The sequence below is a fragment of the Pteropus alecto genome, unplaced genomic scaffold, assembly GCF_000325575.1.
Source record: "Pteropus alecto unplaced genomic scaffold, ASM32557v1 scaffold155, whole genome shotgun sequence".
Classification (NCBI taxonomy): Eukaryota; Metazoa; Chordata; class Mammalia; order Chiroptera; family Pteropodidae; genus Pteropus; species Pteropus alecto.
Genome location: NW_006438113.1, coordinates 11,108,514 through 11,126,708, shown reverse-complemented (window position 1 = coordinate 11,126,708; position 18,195 = coordinate 11,108,514). Strand labels below are relative to the sequence as shown.

The following is an 18,195-nucleotide window of genomic DNA, read 5'->3' as shown; positions in this document are numbered from 1 at the left end:
AGGAATGAAGGTGACAAAAGAGAGAAGGAAAAAGTGCTGTAGCAACCCCAAATGATCAAGAATTCCATGACCCATAACTCACCTCCAGGATAATGTGGAGCTCCCCCTGGCTGTGGGGCACCAGGATAGCCTCCAGGGGCTGGATAACCACCAGGAGCAGGGTAGCCTCCAGCTCCTGGGTAGCCACTACTTGGCACTGGTGGATAGGCACCTCCTCCCACTGGAAAAGCCGCTATGAGAGAAGGAAAAAGTGCTGTAGCAACCCCAAATGATCAAGAATTCCATGACCCATAACTCACCTCCAGGATAGGATGGAGCTCCCCCTGGCTGTGGGGCACCAGGATAGCCTCCAGGGGCTGGATAACCACCAGGAGCAGGGTAGCCTCCAGCTCCTGGGTAGCCACTACTTGGCACTGGTAGGTAGGCACCTCCTCCCACTGGAGGAAAGCCGCTAGGATAAGGATACTGACCCGGAGGGGGAAAAGATGACTCCTGACCCGCAGGCTGAAAAACCAGAAAAAAATTTCAAATGAATGCAATCATAGAGAAATATGATCTAATTTTAAAAAGGAACAGAGATAATTGTTAAGGTTTAGCTTGTTCTTTTACATATTAAAAGCCCCATTAGAAGTCTTGGTATCTTATACTAGTTTATTAGTATACTACATTTGCCAGGAAACTTGTTTGCTAATTATACTCATGTCAGGCAAGACAGTTCTATTTCTCTATTTGGGAGTAAGCAGCATGCTCTCTTCAAACCTTCAGAAACAGGTAACAAAGCTCAATAGCTCCTTCAATTTCCTAGCACCTAGAAATTTGGGAAAGATCTACTCTCTACCCTAAAGTAAGGAATTCATGGTTCGTTTGTAACATACCTGAACCTATTGCATAACAGAAAGAAAAGGGTGACCTGAGTCACACATAGGTTGTGGAATTTTGGATGTCAGTTCAGACTAGACAATGTCTAAATGTGGCAAAAATTGTTATGTATTCACTAAACTTTCTCCCCAGTCACAAAGCTAGACTACATTTTCCAGACCTCCTTGTAGTTAAATAGAACTGTATGACTGAATACTAGTGAATGAATGTAGATGGAGTAATGTACATCACTTCCAGCCTGGCCCCTAAAAACCTCCTAATGTTCTACGCTCTCTCTTCCTCTCTCTTTTTCCTTCATCTGCCAGCTGGAATCAAAGGATTCAGCGGAGGATTCTAAGGAGCTAGAGGACAGTATAGCCAATACCTGGAAGGGGCCCGGGCATCTAAAAGACTACACGGAACAAAGCCTTCCCCCATCCCAGCCCCACCCCCACTGACTTCCAGGAGACTAAAGTAAGGGGGAAATAAGCTTTTACTGTGTTAAGTCATTGGGATGTCTGGGTTGTCTGTTTCAGCAATTAGCTTACAATGACTGAAATGTTTTCCATAGTCCAATTTAGTACATAGGGACCTGGGAACATATTCCTTATTCTCATCTCTCCTATGATAAATCCAGGAGAGGAGTTATATATACACTTTACATAAGGATATATACATTATCATTAATCTGTAGGCCCCTTTCTATTCTCTGAGTTAGAAATAAGCCCTACATATTTGTGAATGTAAAATTGAAATGCATGATTCTCACTTAACCTCAGCTATGAGTTCAGTCCTCAGAGTAGCAGAGACATCAACAAGGCAGAACTTGGTAGCATATTCATAAACTGTACTTCAAATATTAAGTCTCAGAACTACAAATCCAGGGCCCTTAAACCCATTGCAATTTGTTACCTGAGTCAAACCTTTCTTAATTATTTTAAGCGTTCTAACACAAAGGTGAAAAACCAGTGACTCATGAGATGAATTTAGCTTACACAAGTTTTACTGACTCATCCAGCATTTATCATTTTAAAATATTAATTTCCCAATTTTAAAAATTGGGGCAAGTTCACATCAAGTCCAGATTTCTTGCTTTACTTAAAGAAAGCAACATTGGGTCTCCTTCTCGGCAAGGCCACATCAGGCTAAGGCTGAATAGCTGCTGGCTTTCCATAGGTGAGGCAAGCATTCTCTAGTTCCCCGATAATACTCACCCACCTCCACCAATTCTATTCAGTACCACTGGGCACTTGAGTGTATGACCCCTGCTCAGCATATCTGTAAGATCTGCCATGAGCTAGTCCTATATAACAAGGGTCCCCAATCCCCAGGCCGCAGAAAACAGTACAATAAACCATGGCCTGTTAGGAACCGGGCCGCACAGTAGGAGGTGAGTGGCAGGTGAGGGAGCGAAGTTTCATCTGTATTTGCAGCAGCTCCCCAGTGTTAGCATCACCACCTCAGCTCCACCTCAGATCATCAGGCATTAGATTCTCATTGGAGCACCGGTTCCTGATGCCAAAAAGGTTGGGGACTGCTGCATTTAACACCTGTTCCAAGACATAAGCTATTTTAGTATTATAAGTTGCAATACTTACAGGATATCCGGGGAAAGGTGGGTAGCCTGTGGGAGGATAGCCTGGGTATGACATTCTGTAACAAATATAAAAAATGTCCTCTGTAATTTCTTATAAGGGTTGGCCTTCGATTATATATATTGTCATAGGGTTTTACATAAAATACATCTTCTTTCAAAAGAGTCTGGCTGGCATTCAAATGTGGATATTGGGTAAAAGCAAAGCTTGTAAAATGCTTCATTTCACCACTCATACCAATGGAGTCAGTATAGCATAGCAAATGTTCCATCTTCATTCTCCTCATACCATACAATTTTTGTCATATCTGAGTACTACTGGTACTATTATTTATGGAATATTTTTCTTAAAGCCAACTTATTTTTCACTTAAATCTATTTTGAAAGTTTGCTTTATATCGCTTTCATAAATGGTAAACTTGCGATAGTTTTCTTGCCACAGGGAGGTAACATTAAAAGGAATATATAAATATGAAAATAAATACTTTTCATGTATCACAGAAATCTCCTTATATGGTGATACAACCACATTATGGGAAGCAATGCATTAATGGTTAAGAATTAACATTCTGTAGTCATACATACTTGGATTAAAACCTGGCTTTATTTTTACAAACTTCTGATTATGGAAAATTTAAAACTTATTCAACAGTAAAGATAATAGTACAAGAAACCCCAGAGATTCATCACCCAGCTGCAGTAATTACCAATTCATGGTCAATCCTGTTTTTCAATATTCTCACTCACTCCCCACCGCTCCAATGGATTGTTTTAGAAGCAAACCCCAGATGTTCTATTATTTGAATCTATATACACTTCAGTATATATAAAAACATAATTTTTTAAAAATTAACAGGGCCATTTAAAACATATAACCGTAACATTATCAATGTGTCTGTTAAAATTTCTAATTGTCTTTTCAATATTTTTGTTTTGTTTTTTATTTTGTACTTACAGAAAATTTCAAACATTTAAAAGTAGGGAGAAAAGTATTAGGTTTAACTACATGGATTTACTAAAACTCAACTGTTCTTAACATACAAAAAAATTTCTTGTGGTTCAACCTGATACAATGACTGTCCATGTAATCTTCATGTTTACTTTCAACAACTATCAAGGCATCGTTAATCCTATTTCATTTGTACCCCAACAACTACTGTTCCCTGGATTATCGTAAAGCAATCCCCAGACATCTTATCCTTTTACTCATAAGTACTTCAATATATTATCTATAAAAAGATAAGGACTCTTTTAAACCATAGCCATTTACCAATATTGTACCTTAAAATTTGTTCACAAGTCTTTTAAGTCTCTTTTAGCCTATAAGCTTCCCCTTTTTCCCTTACGGCTTATTTGTTGAAGAAACCAGGCAGTCTGTCTTGAAATCTCTCACTATCTGGATTTTGCTGATTGAATCTCCATAATATTCTTTAACAGTTATTTCCTATAAATTAGTAGTCAGATCTACAAGCTTGATGAGATTTAGGTTACTTCTGTTGGCAAGAATACTCAATAAGTTTTGTGCACAGTACTTACATCAGGAAACACATAATGACTGGCTGTCTCTTTTTTCATGGTTGATGATCAACCTAGATCTTATTCCATCATTCTTTTTTTCATTTATTATCTGGAATACTTCTTGAGAAATTTCCCCTTATCAACTATATGGTTTTCCTGAAGTACAGTCTATATAGGAAAGATATGTTTGAATTTTTTCTCATCATTTACCAGTTTTCAAAATGAGTTGGTTTCATAGCATACAAGATGATTAATAAATTTTTTGAAGTATCAATATGAATTCAAGAATTTAGACATATTTGATATATTTCAATCCACTGCTGCTATTATTACTGTTCAATTTCTCCCGACTTTGGCCAAGGGGAGCCTCTTTATATTGTCTAATGAGTCATTTGATACAATCTCAAACATCTTGGATAGTTCCCCTGCCATTTTTTTGATAAGATATTCCAGTCTCATCTTGTACTTTTCTTGTCCCAGACCTACAGTCAGTCTACGCTCCAAGAAGTCCTGATCACTTTTACTGGAAAATGATAAATGTTTAGGACAATTTGAGTACTGGGGGTGCTCATTGCTATGAGCTGATCATTATTTGTAGGCCTTTTCAGTGTGAGACAGGGCTAGTAATCTTTTTTTTTTTTTTTTAAGAAAACATATTCACTGATATTTCTGATTCAAAATTAGAATTACAGGGTTTTTTATTTAATTGATTTGATTTTATATGTATTTTCTCTTAGAATGAAATTTAGTTCCCAATGACATTAACGTAACTACCTGCTTTATCCTCTTGTATTTATGAGTTTCAGAATTATAATACTGTAGTAGGCTGAATAATGGCCTCCCAATAGATATCCACATCCTAATCTCTAGAATCTGTGAATATTAACTTATCTTGGGAAAAAGATGTGATTAAGGATCTTAAGCTAGGAAGGTTATCCAGATGGCCCTTCAATGCAGTCACACGTATCTTTGTAAAAGAGAGACAGAGGGAGACTTAGCCAAAGAGGAGAAGGCACTATGGCCATGGAGGCAGATAGTGGAGAATACTGGCAGCCACCACAAACTGGAGGAGGTTCAGGACAGATTCTCACCTAGAGCATCCTCGGGGAGTGCGACCTTGCCAACACCTTGATTTGGCTCAGTGATATAGATATTGGACTTCTGGCCTCCAGAACTGAGAGCCAATTTCTGTTGTTTTAGGCCATCGAGTTTGTGATAATTTGTTATAGCACCCATAGGAAATTAATACAAATATGTACACTGTTATTGACAACAGGATACTAAAAACAATTAAAAGTTATTTTTTGCTATTTTGTTCTATTTTCTCTTAGTCTATAAAGGTTGCTATAACAAAATAACACAAACTGGGCAGCTTATAAACAACACAGTTCTGGAGGCTGGGAAACCAAGATCAAGATGCAGCATGGTTGAATTCTCTGGAGAGGGCACTGGTTCATAGCCAGTGCCTTCGTCCTGTGTCCTCACCTGGCAGTAGGGAAGAGGGAGCACTCTGGAGCCTCTTTTATAAGGCACTAATTCCATTCATGAGGGCTCTACCTTCATGAACTTAGCACTTCCCAAAGGCCTCACCTCCTAATATTATCATCTTTGTGGCTTAGACTTTTGCATACAAATTTGCCGAGGTGGGGGGGTGGGGTAGGGGGGGTAGGAGGGACGACAACAAACATTCAGACCTTTACTTTGTGATATATTCCACTATAAATGCATGATGACATTACTGTGTTTTAAAGACATTTAAAATCATTCCTGTGTAGTTATGCTACCAATTTGATACATATTTTGTCCATTTGTTTCATTTTGCTTTTGATTTTTAAGAATGATTTAAATTTTTCTATTTAGTTTTGTTTGATAATTATATATACATTTTCTTGGTTCAAAGCCAAATCTATAGAAGATATGTTCAGAAAGATATCAGCTTCTTTGTTATTTCCCTCCACCTACACATAACCATTGTTTTTTAAAAATATATGATGATATGTATATATGTTTCTCACTCCTTTCTTAGATAATATGTAGCCAATATATATAATATTTCTCAACTAGGCTTCTTTCTCTTACTATATTCCTTTTTACAACTGTATAGTACTCCACAGTGTAGAAGTAGCACAGTTTATTTAATAGCAGACATTTGAGTTGTTTACAGTCATTTACAGAGCTGCAGTGAATAGCATTGTGCAGATAACTCTCTACATATTTTCCCAATATTTGCTAATGCACTTTAGATTTATCTTTTCAATTTTATTAGACTAATTTTAAAATCAGTGTGCTTTCTCTGATTGATGGCAAAAGTAAGTAAGTGGGGTGGGAGAGTCATGAGCAGTTAACGGTTTATGCTGAGCAATGAGTACATGGGATTCATTACACTTTTCTGTCCACTTTGGCATGTTAAATTTTTTCATAATAATTTAAGACAGCTCATGTAAAACAAAAGGAGCTAGTGTGAACCAAAAAAACACGAACAACTCTATTCACATGCTTTTGCATTTGAAGAAAACACTAACCTAAAACAAATGCAAATAAACAATAGAGAAAAACACATTAGAAAGAATACCCTTTCTTAGTTTGATCGAATTTTAAAAACTATTATCAGATGTAATATACCTAGCAAATACATCTATATAAAGTCAATAATTACTTATTTAGCATCTACCATAAAACACTGTGCTAAGATTGGAGAGTAAATGAATTATCAAAGGTTTAAACTAGGTTTTAAAAGGTAATGGACACACTGGCAGAAAAGTAGAACAATGTCATGTGCAAGGCAAAACTGTGGGAAATAATTTTAAGATGAACTGTCATCAAAACAGAATGAGAATGAGCAGATTAAGATAGAAGCCAGTTAAGAAGACTTCAGTATTGGTGTGGAATTAAATACTCATTCCCCACCAGATCATTCTTAATATTCCATATCATCAATATTACCGCTACTCAAATCATCCATTACTCTAATACAGTAAGTAACCCATATTTTTCTCTTCATTCTTCCAGTCAGTTCTATTCTCATGGCCATATCCTTAGACCAGGTTTTCATCATTTGATGCCTATTTTACTAAAATTACTTCTCTATGTCCTTGCTTATACTCTCATACTTCCAATTTTCCTGGGCACCATCACCAGACAAACTTTCCTAAAATGCTGCTCTTTCAGTGTATTACTCTTCATCAAAACTTCTCAATGACTACTGCTGGATTATTAAATGAAAATTCAACAGCCTGACATTCAGGTCTCCTTAATACTGGCTCTAATTTACCTACTGAACATATCTCTTACCAACACCTTACTCCCGATGCAAAATCTCTACCACTTGACCTAGTCTCAACATACCTCTGCTTAAGCCACTGCTATCATTAACTGACCTGGCCTTCGAGCCTGGGCTCACTCATCTCTCCTGACTTACCCAGCTTAAATATTCTCTCCCCTTTCTTTGATGTACTAGGTGAAACAGTACTTCTTAAACTTCAACATGTATGTGATTCACTTGGAGAATCTTGTTAAAATGCAGACTCTGCTTATACTAGTTCTGAGATGGGGCCTGCAATCCTGCATTTCTAACTAAGCTTCCAGATGACGTTGATGCAGCTGATCTGTGAATCATATTTTGGTATTAGAATATTTTAACATTTCTGGATTTCACATCTAATTTACTAATTTTTTCAATATGTGTTTTGGCTCTTCTCCCCAATATGGTTGTAAATGATTTGTATTTCTCTTATATCAAGACCCCAAACAAATCCGATTCAGCATTTACAAAATCCCATTATGTATAAGCACTGTCTTAGTGTCTTAGGTGCTAATAGAAAGATGGGGGGTAGGTGGGGAGTATCCTGCATATAGTATAGGAAAATGAGATAATAAAGTTATAGTATCTCTTATGACATAAGTACAGGATAGAAGGCAAAAACTTGCTAAATTGAGAATGAATGGACATATATTGAATCATAGTTTTAAGTTAATAAGAAAGATAATAAGATATTAAGAAAACTGATCCAGTCAGTTATAAAATAATCATTTGGGATCCAAAGGCCTGGATGTAAAAACAGGAAGAAGCTGAATCTTTTTTTTGTTTTCTTCGTCTCTAAGCCTGGTTGGTGTAAGGAGTAAAGAGGGACGACATCTAAGAACAGTCAGAAGACCAAGACCAAAAGAAGTTAGGGTCAAAAGAAAGGGAAAAAAATCTGAAAATAATTTATGAGAGAAATTAATAATTTTAAAGGCAACAAGTAGTTACAGTACCACAGACTACATAAACAATTTAAATTTCTAAATCTCAGGAACTATTTCAGTGACAAAGTCCTATTTCTACATTCTTTGGCTACTATATTAAAGTCTACCTTTAAGGGCCTAGAGGAATTATAGCAAGAAGAGTTTCAAAACAGAATGAAAACAAAGACCATATGAGAAAACTTAGAGCAATTTTAAGTGAATTTGGGTACATTTTGAAGAATGTAATTATATAAAGGACTGGAATGCAGTTCTATTTCAAGGGCTGTACATTACAGAAATACTTGTACAAATGCAACATATATAGGTACAAGGCTATTCATTACAGCACAATTGGCAATAGAAAAAGGTTAAAAACAATCTAAAAGTCCATCAATAAGGGATAGGTTAAACAGATTATGGATAGTCATATATTAAAGTATTATGCAGTTATTAAAAATGAGCTTTTTTTAACTCATATATGAAAACATCTCTAAGTCATATCAACTAGGAAAAACAAGGTGGAAAACTGCGTAGATACTTTGCAACCATATAGGTTTAAAAAATACATTTATTTGCTTGACTATGTAGAGAATACCCCTGAAAGTATTCTCGAGGAAGTAGAAAAACAGTGGCTGCCTCCAGGAAGGAGAGCTGGGGCATAATGAAGAGACTTAATTTTCAACGTACCTTTAACCCTTTTGGAATTGTACATGCATCATCTATTCAAAAAGTAGATTTAAAAAGTTTTTATAAAAAGATTAAATAAACCCCTGGGTGACTCAACAAATTACTCAGCTTTGCCCAAGGCACAGTAAGACTACGCTGGTGAACCAGAGCTTTCTTTTTAACACTCTCCATTACCAACTACTTTTAAAAGGCTAGAAAATCATTCTTGGTTCTCCAAACCATCTCCACCCAGTGAGTCAGTTACTGAAAGGGGTGGGTCTCACTATGGGAGCCTCAAAAATGGCATGAAGCCCAGAAACAGAAGAGGCAGCTGTTACAAATTTATGAAATAGGAAACAAGAAGAGTGAATGATGATGGCCAACAGCAGATACTACAATCTTCCAAAACCTGCCTCTTAGTTGGGAAGGACCATTTAAATCACTCAGCGGGGGCCCTTGGATAAAGAACTGGAGGCATGGCTATCTTCTGCATGAACAGGCTAAGCAGTCACCACCAGGGAAGGAAGACTGAAAAAGAGGTTTAAATTTGCAATGCTCAAAATTAACTTTACTACCTGCCTATCTAGTTTTGAAACTCCTTCCCTAACAGATAACTCATTATCTAATTAGAACACATTACCAGATCAGCTTCCTATCAGCTAGCAAAATTAGAGAGCTTAACAGATCATTTTCCTGTCAGCTGGCAAAACTGGGGAGTTTAAAAAGCAGTTGGACGACTTCTTTCCATTTCTGTCACTTCGTGGTGGACATTAGCCACCTCTCTGTATGAGAAGTGTTTGCATAGGATGGGCTAATAACAGAACACGTTTGCCGCTGTTCGGGGAATCAAATCTGGAGTGGTCTTCCCAGAACAGTTTCCAAGAATTATAAACCTGAACCAGTGTACAATTTTAGGTTTACGCGCTGTGTCCTAAGGTTCACTGAGCACAGTACAAATTTCCCAAGTTTCCCTAAATTTGCTGTGTCACCGGAAAGTCTAGGCACCGGCCAGACAGCTCTCGGTGCTGCCCGCTGGTTTCCCTGCTCAGCCTTCCTGGAGGTCGCTTCTGCAGGGCCGTCTTCCGGCCTCCGTGCGGTCCACCTGCCTGCGCGCGGGGCCTCAACCGCTCCCTCTCTCCGGACAGCCCAGCGGCACAGAGAACCCGCAAAAAGGCCTTCCCGTTTCCGACCCGCCGCCTCGCCCTTCCCACGAACGCGCCCACAGTCAGCCGCGGTCCTGAGATGCGGACATCCAGTCGTGCGCCAGCGCGAAGCCCACAGGCCCCTCCACCTGCCCCGGGCGCGGGGACACGCGCGGGGCCCGCCAGCTCCCGGACCGTGCGCCTAGGAGCGGGCCGGGGCGAGGTAACCGAGGGGGACGAGGGGCGCAAGGGGGCAGGGAACCGCTCCTCACCTGACGCCTGGGAGCAGCGTCACAGCCCAGCCCGATCTCCCGCAAGATGGAGCCGGGGGCGGGCCCGGGAGGGCGGGGCGCCGGGGGGCGGGGACGCCCCTAGGCCAGGAGGGCGCGGCCCAGAACCCGGGCTCGGGTTTTCCCCGCGCCCCCGCCGCGCACTTCCACCTGCGGGAAAGACGCTCCCTGTCGGTGGAGCAACCAGTTTTATCACATTTCCCGATCCCAGGGACCAAGGCCCAAGTCTGTTTGAGCTCCCAACAAGTCACTTGGGAGGTTGCAGACGTTCTGAGGAATCCCGGACCCCTTCAGTGGTGAGTGGCGCTGGGCTGAGACTGGGAGGCCAGGTGCAGGCTCTGCCGTCCTCCCTGGTATCTGCTAAGGACTACGATGGTGTCTTTTATTAGCCCTCTGTGAAATGAATTAATATTTAATGGAGTTCCTAGATAGTCAGAACTCGAGATATACCACTCCAGAAGGGAGTTGTTGGGTGATTCTAGGCTCCCCTCCTCACACAGCCCTATCATTTGGCGCGCCTGTGAACGCGCGCGCGCGCACACACACACACGCATTAAACATTTGAAGCAATTTCAAGGACCCAGACCAATATCTTAAACTCTTTAAGAAAGTTTGTATTCTAGAGCAAAAACCAGCTTCTTTTTACAGTGTTTCTCAAAGTGTGGACCTCAGACCACAACATCACCTGGAAACTTGATAGGAATGGAAATTATTGAGCTCCACTGTAGATCAACTGAATCGAACTCTAGAGGTGAAGCCCAGCAATCTGTGTAACAAGCCCTCCAGGTGGTTCTGATTAAAATTTGGATTAAAATTTTAAGTGGTAAGAGCAAGATATACATGTCCCCAAAAGAGGAGTGAAATAGAAGGTACTTGAGGATGGTCACTGTCAAACTTAAACAAAACTGCACAATGCTTTGGGTATTCGCCATTCATTCTCTAGCACCTACCAGTTTGTCTACCTGGCAAATAAAAGTACTTTCTGTCCAATCTGCCCTCAGAGACCTCCAGAATTTAAGCATGCCCTAAGAAGCTTGTCTTTACTCCTCTTCACTCTGCATTACTCCTTTGGGGATCTCATCCCCACCCCTCCCTCTGCCTTAATTATCACCTTAAGAGGATATTTTCCAAACCTCTTATTTCTAGCCCATTTTCCTGAGCTATAGGCCCAACTTACCCAATGGCCTGTTCAGACACTACCACTGGATTTCCCACTTCAACTTTTCAATTTGCCCTTCTTTCCTGACATACAAGACCCTACATGATCAAAAGCCCTTTCCTCATGCTTCTTCCTAGAAGGCACTGCCTGCCTTTTAACAATTTTTCATGTATTAAGACAATTCAGAGATTGCCTATCTCCTTCCTGCTTCAAAAACTTTTCCTGACCTCCTGCTTTTCCTTTCTTTCCCTTGGGTAGACTTAATTGCTCCCTTTTTGCACCCAACTAAACCTTTCATAGATGTCTACTGTGGTACAATTAACAGTAGAGTCATAGCACACGAGCATTTAACTTACCTACATTCAACAACAAACTTAGCAAAAATAAAATACCTTTAAAGGTCATCATATGCTCCAGAATTCATGTGAAATAGAAGCCATTATGCTTCTCCTAATGTGAACATTCCATTGTCAGTCTACTTTTTGTTCAGTTAGAGCAGTAATTTTGTCCCCCAGGGGACATTTTGCAATGTCTGAAGACATTTTTGATTGTTACAACCGGGGGCGAGGTGGGGAGGTGAGGGAGATGTTATTAGTATCGAAAGGGTAGAGGCCAGGGATGGTACTAAACATTCTACAATGCACTGGACAGCTCCCTACAACAAAGATTTATTCAGCCCAAAATGTGAATAGTCTTGAGGTTAAGAAACTGTGTAATCTTTCTAAAGAATAAATTGGGTCATGTCATTCCCTTGATTAAACTCCTTCAATAACTTCCCATTGGAACCATAATAAAATCCCAAATCCTGACCATGGTCTATTTGGCACTAAGTAATCTGGCTCCTACCTACCTCTCTCTGATCTTATTCCTCTCCTCTTCCCCTTCTTTCTCAATCACTAAATCTAATCAAAGTGGCCTTCTGTCCAAACATACTATGCTTGTGCCCAGACACACCAGAGATTCTCTGGAGCTTTTTACTTGTTATTACTTCTACTCTGAATGTTCACCACCGTATGTATCACCTCAAATGTCATCCATCTCCTCAGAGAGGTTATGTATTCCCTAAACATTGTAGCATTACTAGCTGCCACTGCCATCAACACTACTCCTCATTACCTTATTTAATTTTCTTGATACACTTAAAGGCATCTGAAATTCTGTGTGTTTACTGTTTGTTTACCCCCACTAGAATGTAAGTTCCTTGAGAACAGAAACATCTCTAGTCTAGTAATAAATGTTTAATAAATATTCGATTGACTACAACAGGGCCCCCAAAACCCAAGACAACTATTTCATCATTTAATCGATTTAAACAAAGATTTGTTTCCAATACTGGAGAAAAAACTGATTCACCTATTGAGAGAAAGATATGTTGGAATCCAATGCAGTGCTATCTAAGGGATTTCCAATAGCTTTTAGCTATTCCCTAAGAGCTAGCGATGTTGAACATCTTTACATATATTTGTTGGCCATTTGTATGTCCTCTAGGGAGAAGTGTCTATTCAGGTCCTCTGCCCATTTTTTGATTGGATCGTTTGTTTTTTTGTTGTTAGGGGCTTTCCCTTTTATACACATCTTGTACTTCCTCATAGTTACAGACTTGCATGTTCTTTCTATATAAAGAAAGTGTATTTTGATTGGTTGGCAGCCATAAGGGGAAGTAAATAACTTTCAACTGTCCTAGGAAGCAGTTAGCTCGGCCCTCGCTACCACATTCCCCCTTTGATGCACGGGCCCAAGATTGGGTCAGAGAGCATCATCTTCATCCTGTTCTTGGTCTAAGGGCTGATATTTCCATACTGTATGACCTGACTACCTATCCTGATTCCCTCTTTACATTTATAGCATCAGGGGTTACACTCAAGGGTGAGCTTAGGAGAAACACAGAGTCCTTAGGGGTATGTTGGCCATCTTGGTGGGGTGTCGCCGTCCTTAGGCTTCTACTGCATGTAGATTGGTCAGCTTCTGGTATGACCAAAGCAGGGCCGATGTTCTTTCGATCTGCAAGTCCAGTCAATGTCTTCTTTTGGAGGATTAGTCTGAGGGGCTCTGTGGATTCTGAAATGCACTCCCAGTCTGTGGCCGCTGGCTTAAGCCTGCTATGGTGAATCCAAGGCGTTATCTTGGCAACCTTTACTACAGTGGAGGTGGACAAGATACCAGTTAATGGGCCCCTCCAAAGAGGCTTTAAGGGTTGGACATTCCATTTCTTGACCCATACCAAATTTCCTGGCCTAAAGGAATGGGCCTCAGTAGTCAGATTAACAGGCAGCCTTTCCCTAATCCAGTGGTTGAGAGCCTGCAAAGTAGCACCCAGGGTTTGTAACTGCTGTCTGAGTCAATTCACCTATTTCCTTTAAGTCTCCTCGTATTCCCTTGATGAGCAGGAGTGGTTGCCCATAAAGGATCTCGTAGGAGGAGAACCCAGTCTTCTTGGTTGGGGCCAACCTGATTCTTAATAGTGCCCTTCTCAGTCCACGTCGGGTAAGCCTCTACCCAACTGGAATATGAGCACACAAAGACCAAGACTTACTTATGGCCCCAGGATCAGGGCATATCAGTAAAGTCTACTTCCAGGTCCTCAAAAGGTGTTCCTCCCACACTCTGGACTCCAGGAGGGGCCCGTGGCCCATCATGGGTTGTTTCAAGCATATACCTCATATCGTTCACACACTACTCGAGAGAAATACCGGCCCAATGTGGTTTCAAGAGCTGTTTGGCCGATATGGGTCCTCTGATGGAATTGTCTGACAAAGGCTGGGCTAGGGCCTCAGAAGTTGCTATTTGCGCATCTTCAGACTTCCACCATCCACTAGGGAGGTAACTCTCATTTTCAGTCTTAAACCATCCTCATGCTGTGAAGGGACTGGGAACAGGGTGGCAGTCAGAGTTGTTGGTTCTGTTACCCTCTCGGAGGCCACGAGCTCTGCTTCACGATCCACTTTGCAGTTTCCTTGAGCAGTCACATGTCTTTTTGATGTCCCCAGCAATGCATGACTGCCACCCTCTTAGGGGGCCATACAGCATCTAGGAGCTCAAGGATCTCCTTTCCATATTTTATGTCTTTTCCCCAAGTTGATTAGGCCTTTTTCTTTATATAAGGCCCCACATACTCCTGCTGCTAGCTGGAGGGCTTGAGTCAGTGCAATGAGCTCTGCTTTGTGGGCTGAGGTTCCTCTAGGCAGAGATTTTGCCTCAATGGTGGAATGTAGGGTAACCAGAGCATATCCTGCATCCATGACTTCAATGCAATCGTGGAACTCGCAAACCTGGCATCGGGTAGATGGAATGGGTATCAAGCAGACAACCTGTTTTCTTTCCAGGCTGACTTGGTGTTGCCCCTGAGATACGTGGAAGCCAAGGTAAACCTTATAGCCAGCTTCCCATAAGAGGGTGAGGAGCATTTGTGCTCCCTCCATACATTCTTGTGTTTACCCTGCCAGCAGTAGATCATCTACATACTGGAGCAGAACACAGCCATTCTGGTCCACTCAGAAAGCTTTTAGGTCAGAAACTAGTGCTGTTCCGAAAATGGTTGGAGAGTTTTTAAAACCTTGAGGCAATCTAGTCCAAGTTATCTGGCCATTCTCAGGATTTTCCCACTAAAAGGTGAAGATCGGCTGGCTCTAAGGGGCCAGGCGTATGCAGAAAAAGGCATCCTTAAGATCCAGACATGAGAAGAAGGTTGCATCTGTGGGGATGAGTCCCAGGAGGGTGTACAGGTTGGGGATGACTGGGTGCAGGATGACCGATAATCGTCGGTCCCTGGTTTTTGGACCAGTAGGAGAGGCATATTCCATGGTGACTGGCATAGCCGAAGGATCCCATACTTAATGAGCTCTCCAGTTTCTGGGGCCTTGGGTGGTGGTCGTGTCGGCTGGTACCATCCTCGGAACACTTGGCCTCTTCCTCTTGAGCTTGGAGCAGGCTGGTAACTCCCCAACTGTTAGGGGCTCTTGTTTTTCCAGTGACCCTTTTGGTGGCACTGAGCACACTGGTCCCGCCCCAACCTCATTTCTGAGTAGGGTAGTTCTTCTGGTGGCCTTCTCCTCTGGCCCCATCCCCAGCCTGTTGGGTCACCTCTCCGGGAGTGTCCTGAGTAGCAGAGAGCAGATCTACTTACTTTCTCACTTTTCGGTCTGCTTCCCATTGGGCTTCTTGGTCTCAGTTGACAAACACTTTCGTTGCCACCTCTAACAACTGATTGGTGTTCATACCAGCAAAGCCCTCCAATTTTTGCAGTTTGCGCCAGATGTCTCCCTGGGCCTGACTGACAAAAGCTGCATTAACCATCCTCTGGTTTTTGGCTGCTTCTGGGTCAAAGGGGTTGTAAAAGTGAAATGCCTCACGTAGCCTCTCAGAATTGGCTTGGGCTTTCCTCGGGTCCCTGGACTATCTCCGAGACCTTACTCATATTCATGGCTTTCTTCCTTCCTTCTTTTAGACCACCAAGGAGGGCCCCCTGATAGCGTTCGAGCATCTGGAGTCCCCTGTCCTCATTGGGGTCTCATTAGGGGACCTCCGCAGGGAACTGCTTTGGGGCAGTTTAAGGTCCCTGCTGGGGTATGTTCCTCTATCCACTTTAAAGCAGCCTGAGTGACTTGCCGGCGTTCCTCTGTAGGGTCAGGAGCTGCTGGCGGCAATTGGCCCAGGTGGGCTTATCATGGCCTGAGCTTCTCTGTGAAGGAAGCAATATGATTTTTCATAGTATATAGGGCCCTGTGTTTCATGCAGGGGTAATTGGAGGGCTTCTCTTGTAGAAACTGCTGCTTTTGGTTGGGTTCCGGTTGGGCCATAGGGAGTCAGGACAGGGGATGGCAGAGAATCTACAGAGGTCAACGAGGACGGGATGTCAGTGGATCCCAGGCTGTTTTCAAGCGGACTTGGAGACAAGGGTTCCGGGAAGGTAGCCAGCTGTTCTGGGGCCCTTGGTAAGCGTGGATAAATGGGAGCATATGGAGGTGGGGTATCCTCTGGCTCACTTGGCAAGATTGGTTTCTTTTCTTTAGGTCGGCATTTGGAGGTTGCAGTGGCCCAGGCCGGCATTACTCTGCAATTCTTTTCTAGACAGGCTCTCAACCAACGGGGTCGGGTCAGGACCACAGCCTGCCAACTATAAGGAAATTAATCTGAATGGCAGGGATTCCCTGCAATAACCTGATAGACCCTGGCTATGACTGCCTTATCCAGGGAACCTTCTGATGGCCACCCCACATCAAATGAGGGCCAGTCTAGCTCACAAAAAGTACGACGTTTCTGGGGGGTGGGCTTCACACCAAAATCTCTTCAAAAGCCTTCCTTAAAATTCTTTATCATACATCCTAAGAGGGTCTGCTTACTCTCTTGTCCACCCATATTCCACCCATGTGACAGTGATGCACATGCGTTTAGGGACTCACCTCGTCCGTCTCTGGCTGCTCCCCCCTTGCAGGGATATTTCAGGCACCTCTTAGCAATTGGTGTGTCAGTATAAACTCCAACTCAGAACACTGGAGTAGATTCCTCTCGGAGATCTGGTGATACCACCCTAAGCCGTATGAGGTTCGCCGCCGAACCGCAGATGAGGGCTCAACCCTCACTTTGCGGCAAGGCCACATCTCATTCACACTGAAGCACTCATCATTCACACATCACCCTCCGCCCAAATAAACCTGAGAGATCATAGTTTCATCTCCCTCCAGAGACTACTCAGATAACTTTGGGAGCTGATCAGACTCCCCTTCTGCCTCTTTAGGAGCAGGTCAGAAACCTAGACCTGGGTCCTCTCCAGTCTGTTGGGCAGTTCTCCTGCGCTGGTTCCTGCGCCTCACCAGGTTCTGTTGTGCTCTCAGAGCTGCCATCCCGGCCTGCTGGAAGTCGTTTTCGCCTATGGACAACAGGTCCACTGTTGCCAGGTGGAGTCCACTTCTCCGAGTCCCGGTGGCCAAACCCCAATGACAAAGGAGGTGAAAACTCGCCATCTCTGGTCCTGGACAAGTCCCCAGAAATATTGCAGGATACTCAGAGAGACGGGACACTGAGGCAATAAGCAGGAAGTAGCGTTTATTGGTGCTGGCATTGGCTCAGCAGATTCACATCCAAAGGCTTAGCCCTGATCGAAGAGGGGCTTTCCCTTTTATACGCATCTTATACTTCCTCATAGTTACAGACTTGCAAGTTCTTTCTATGTAAGAAAAGTGTATTTTGATTCATTGGCAGGCCATAGAGGAAGTGAATAATTTTCAACCGTCCCAGTCCTAGGAAGCATCCTAGGAAACTGTTAGTTCGGGCCTCGCTACCACACCACATTGTCTTGATTACTGTTGCTTTGAAGATTTCAAAATAGGGATGTCTCCAACTTGGCAAACATTCTCTGAATACTAGATGTTACCCCCATTTTACAAATGAGGAAACTGAGGAAACTTAAGTTTAGCTTTCCCACGGACACAAAAATATTTGGTGGTTGCCCCAGGGTTCATACTCAAATCTATATAAATCTAAAGCTGACCAGTTGGCTATGCTCCTTCTATAATCTAGTCCCAATCTACCTCCCAGACTTAATTTATGCTAATCTCCCAATGTACCCTAAAACATCTCCTATGCTTTTCTGCCTCCAAACTTCTGCTCCTATTGTTCTAAGGATCTGAAATGCTCTGCCCTCCATCTGTTTCATAAAATTCTAATTCACAAAACCTTCACTTTCACTTAGTAAAGTGATCCCTCTTTTCACTCTTTTTCCTCAGTATTATGAGCCTCTCTCATGGT

At 42.3% G+C, this 18,195-nt stretch overlaps 1 protein-coding gene across 2 annotated transcripts in view; it reads right to left on the bottom strand.

The window, feature by feature from the left end:
- ANXA7 (annexin A7) overlaps nucleotides 1-10,376 on the bottom strand; it is a 27,626-nt gene extending 17,250 nt beyond the window's left edge. Inside the window, exons 1-3 of one of the 2 annotated variants that reach the window (XM_006915517.3) lie at nucleotides 10,275-10,376; nucleotides 2,457-2,511; nucleotides 300-504 (exon numbers count right to left, since the gene is read on the bottom strand). In XM_006915517.3, coding sequence (XP_006915579.1) covers nucleotides 300-504; nucleotides 2,457-2,510 — 259 coding nt within the window. In that variant the 5' untranslated portion in view covers nucleotide 2,511; nucleotides 10,275-10,376. Of the gene's footprint in view, nucleotides 1-299; nucleotides 505-2,456; nucleotides 2,512-3,988; nucleotides 4,012-10,274 lie in introns of those variants that run through there. The other variant, XM_025049391.1, reaches the window with a different exon arrangement.
- Nucleotides 10,377-18,195: the final 7,819 nt, after the last annotated feature.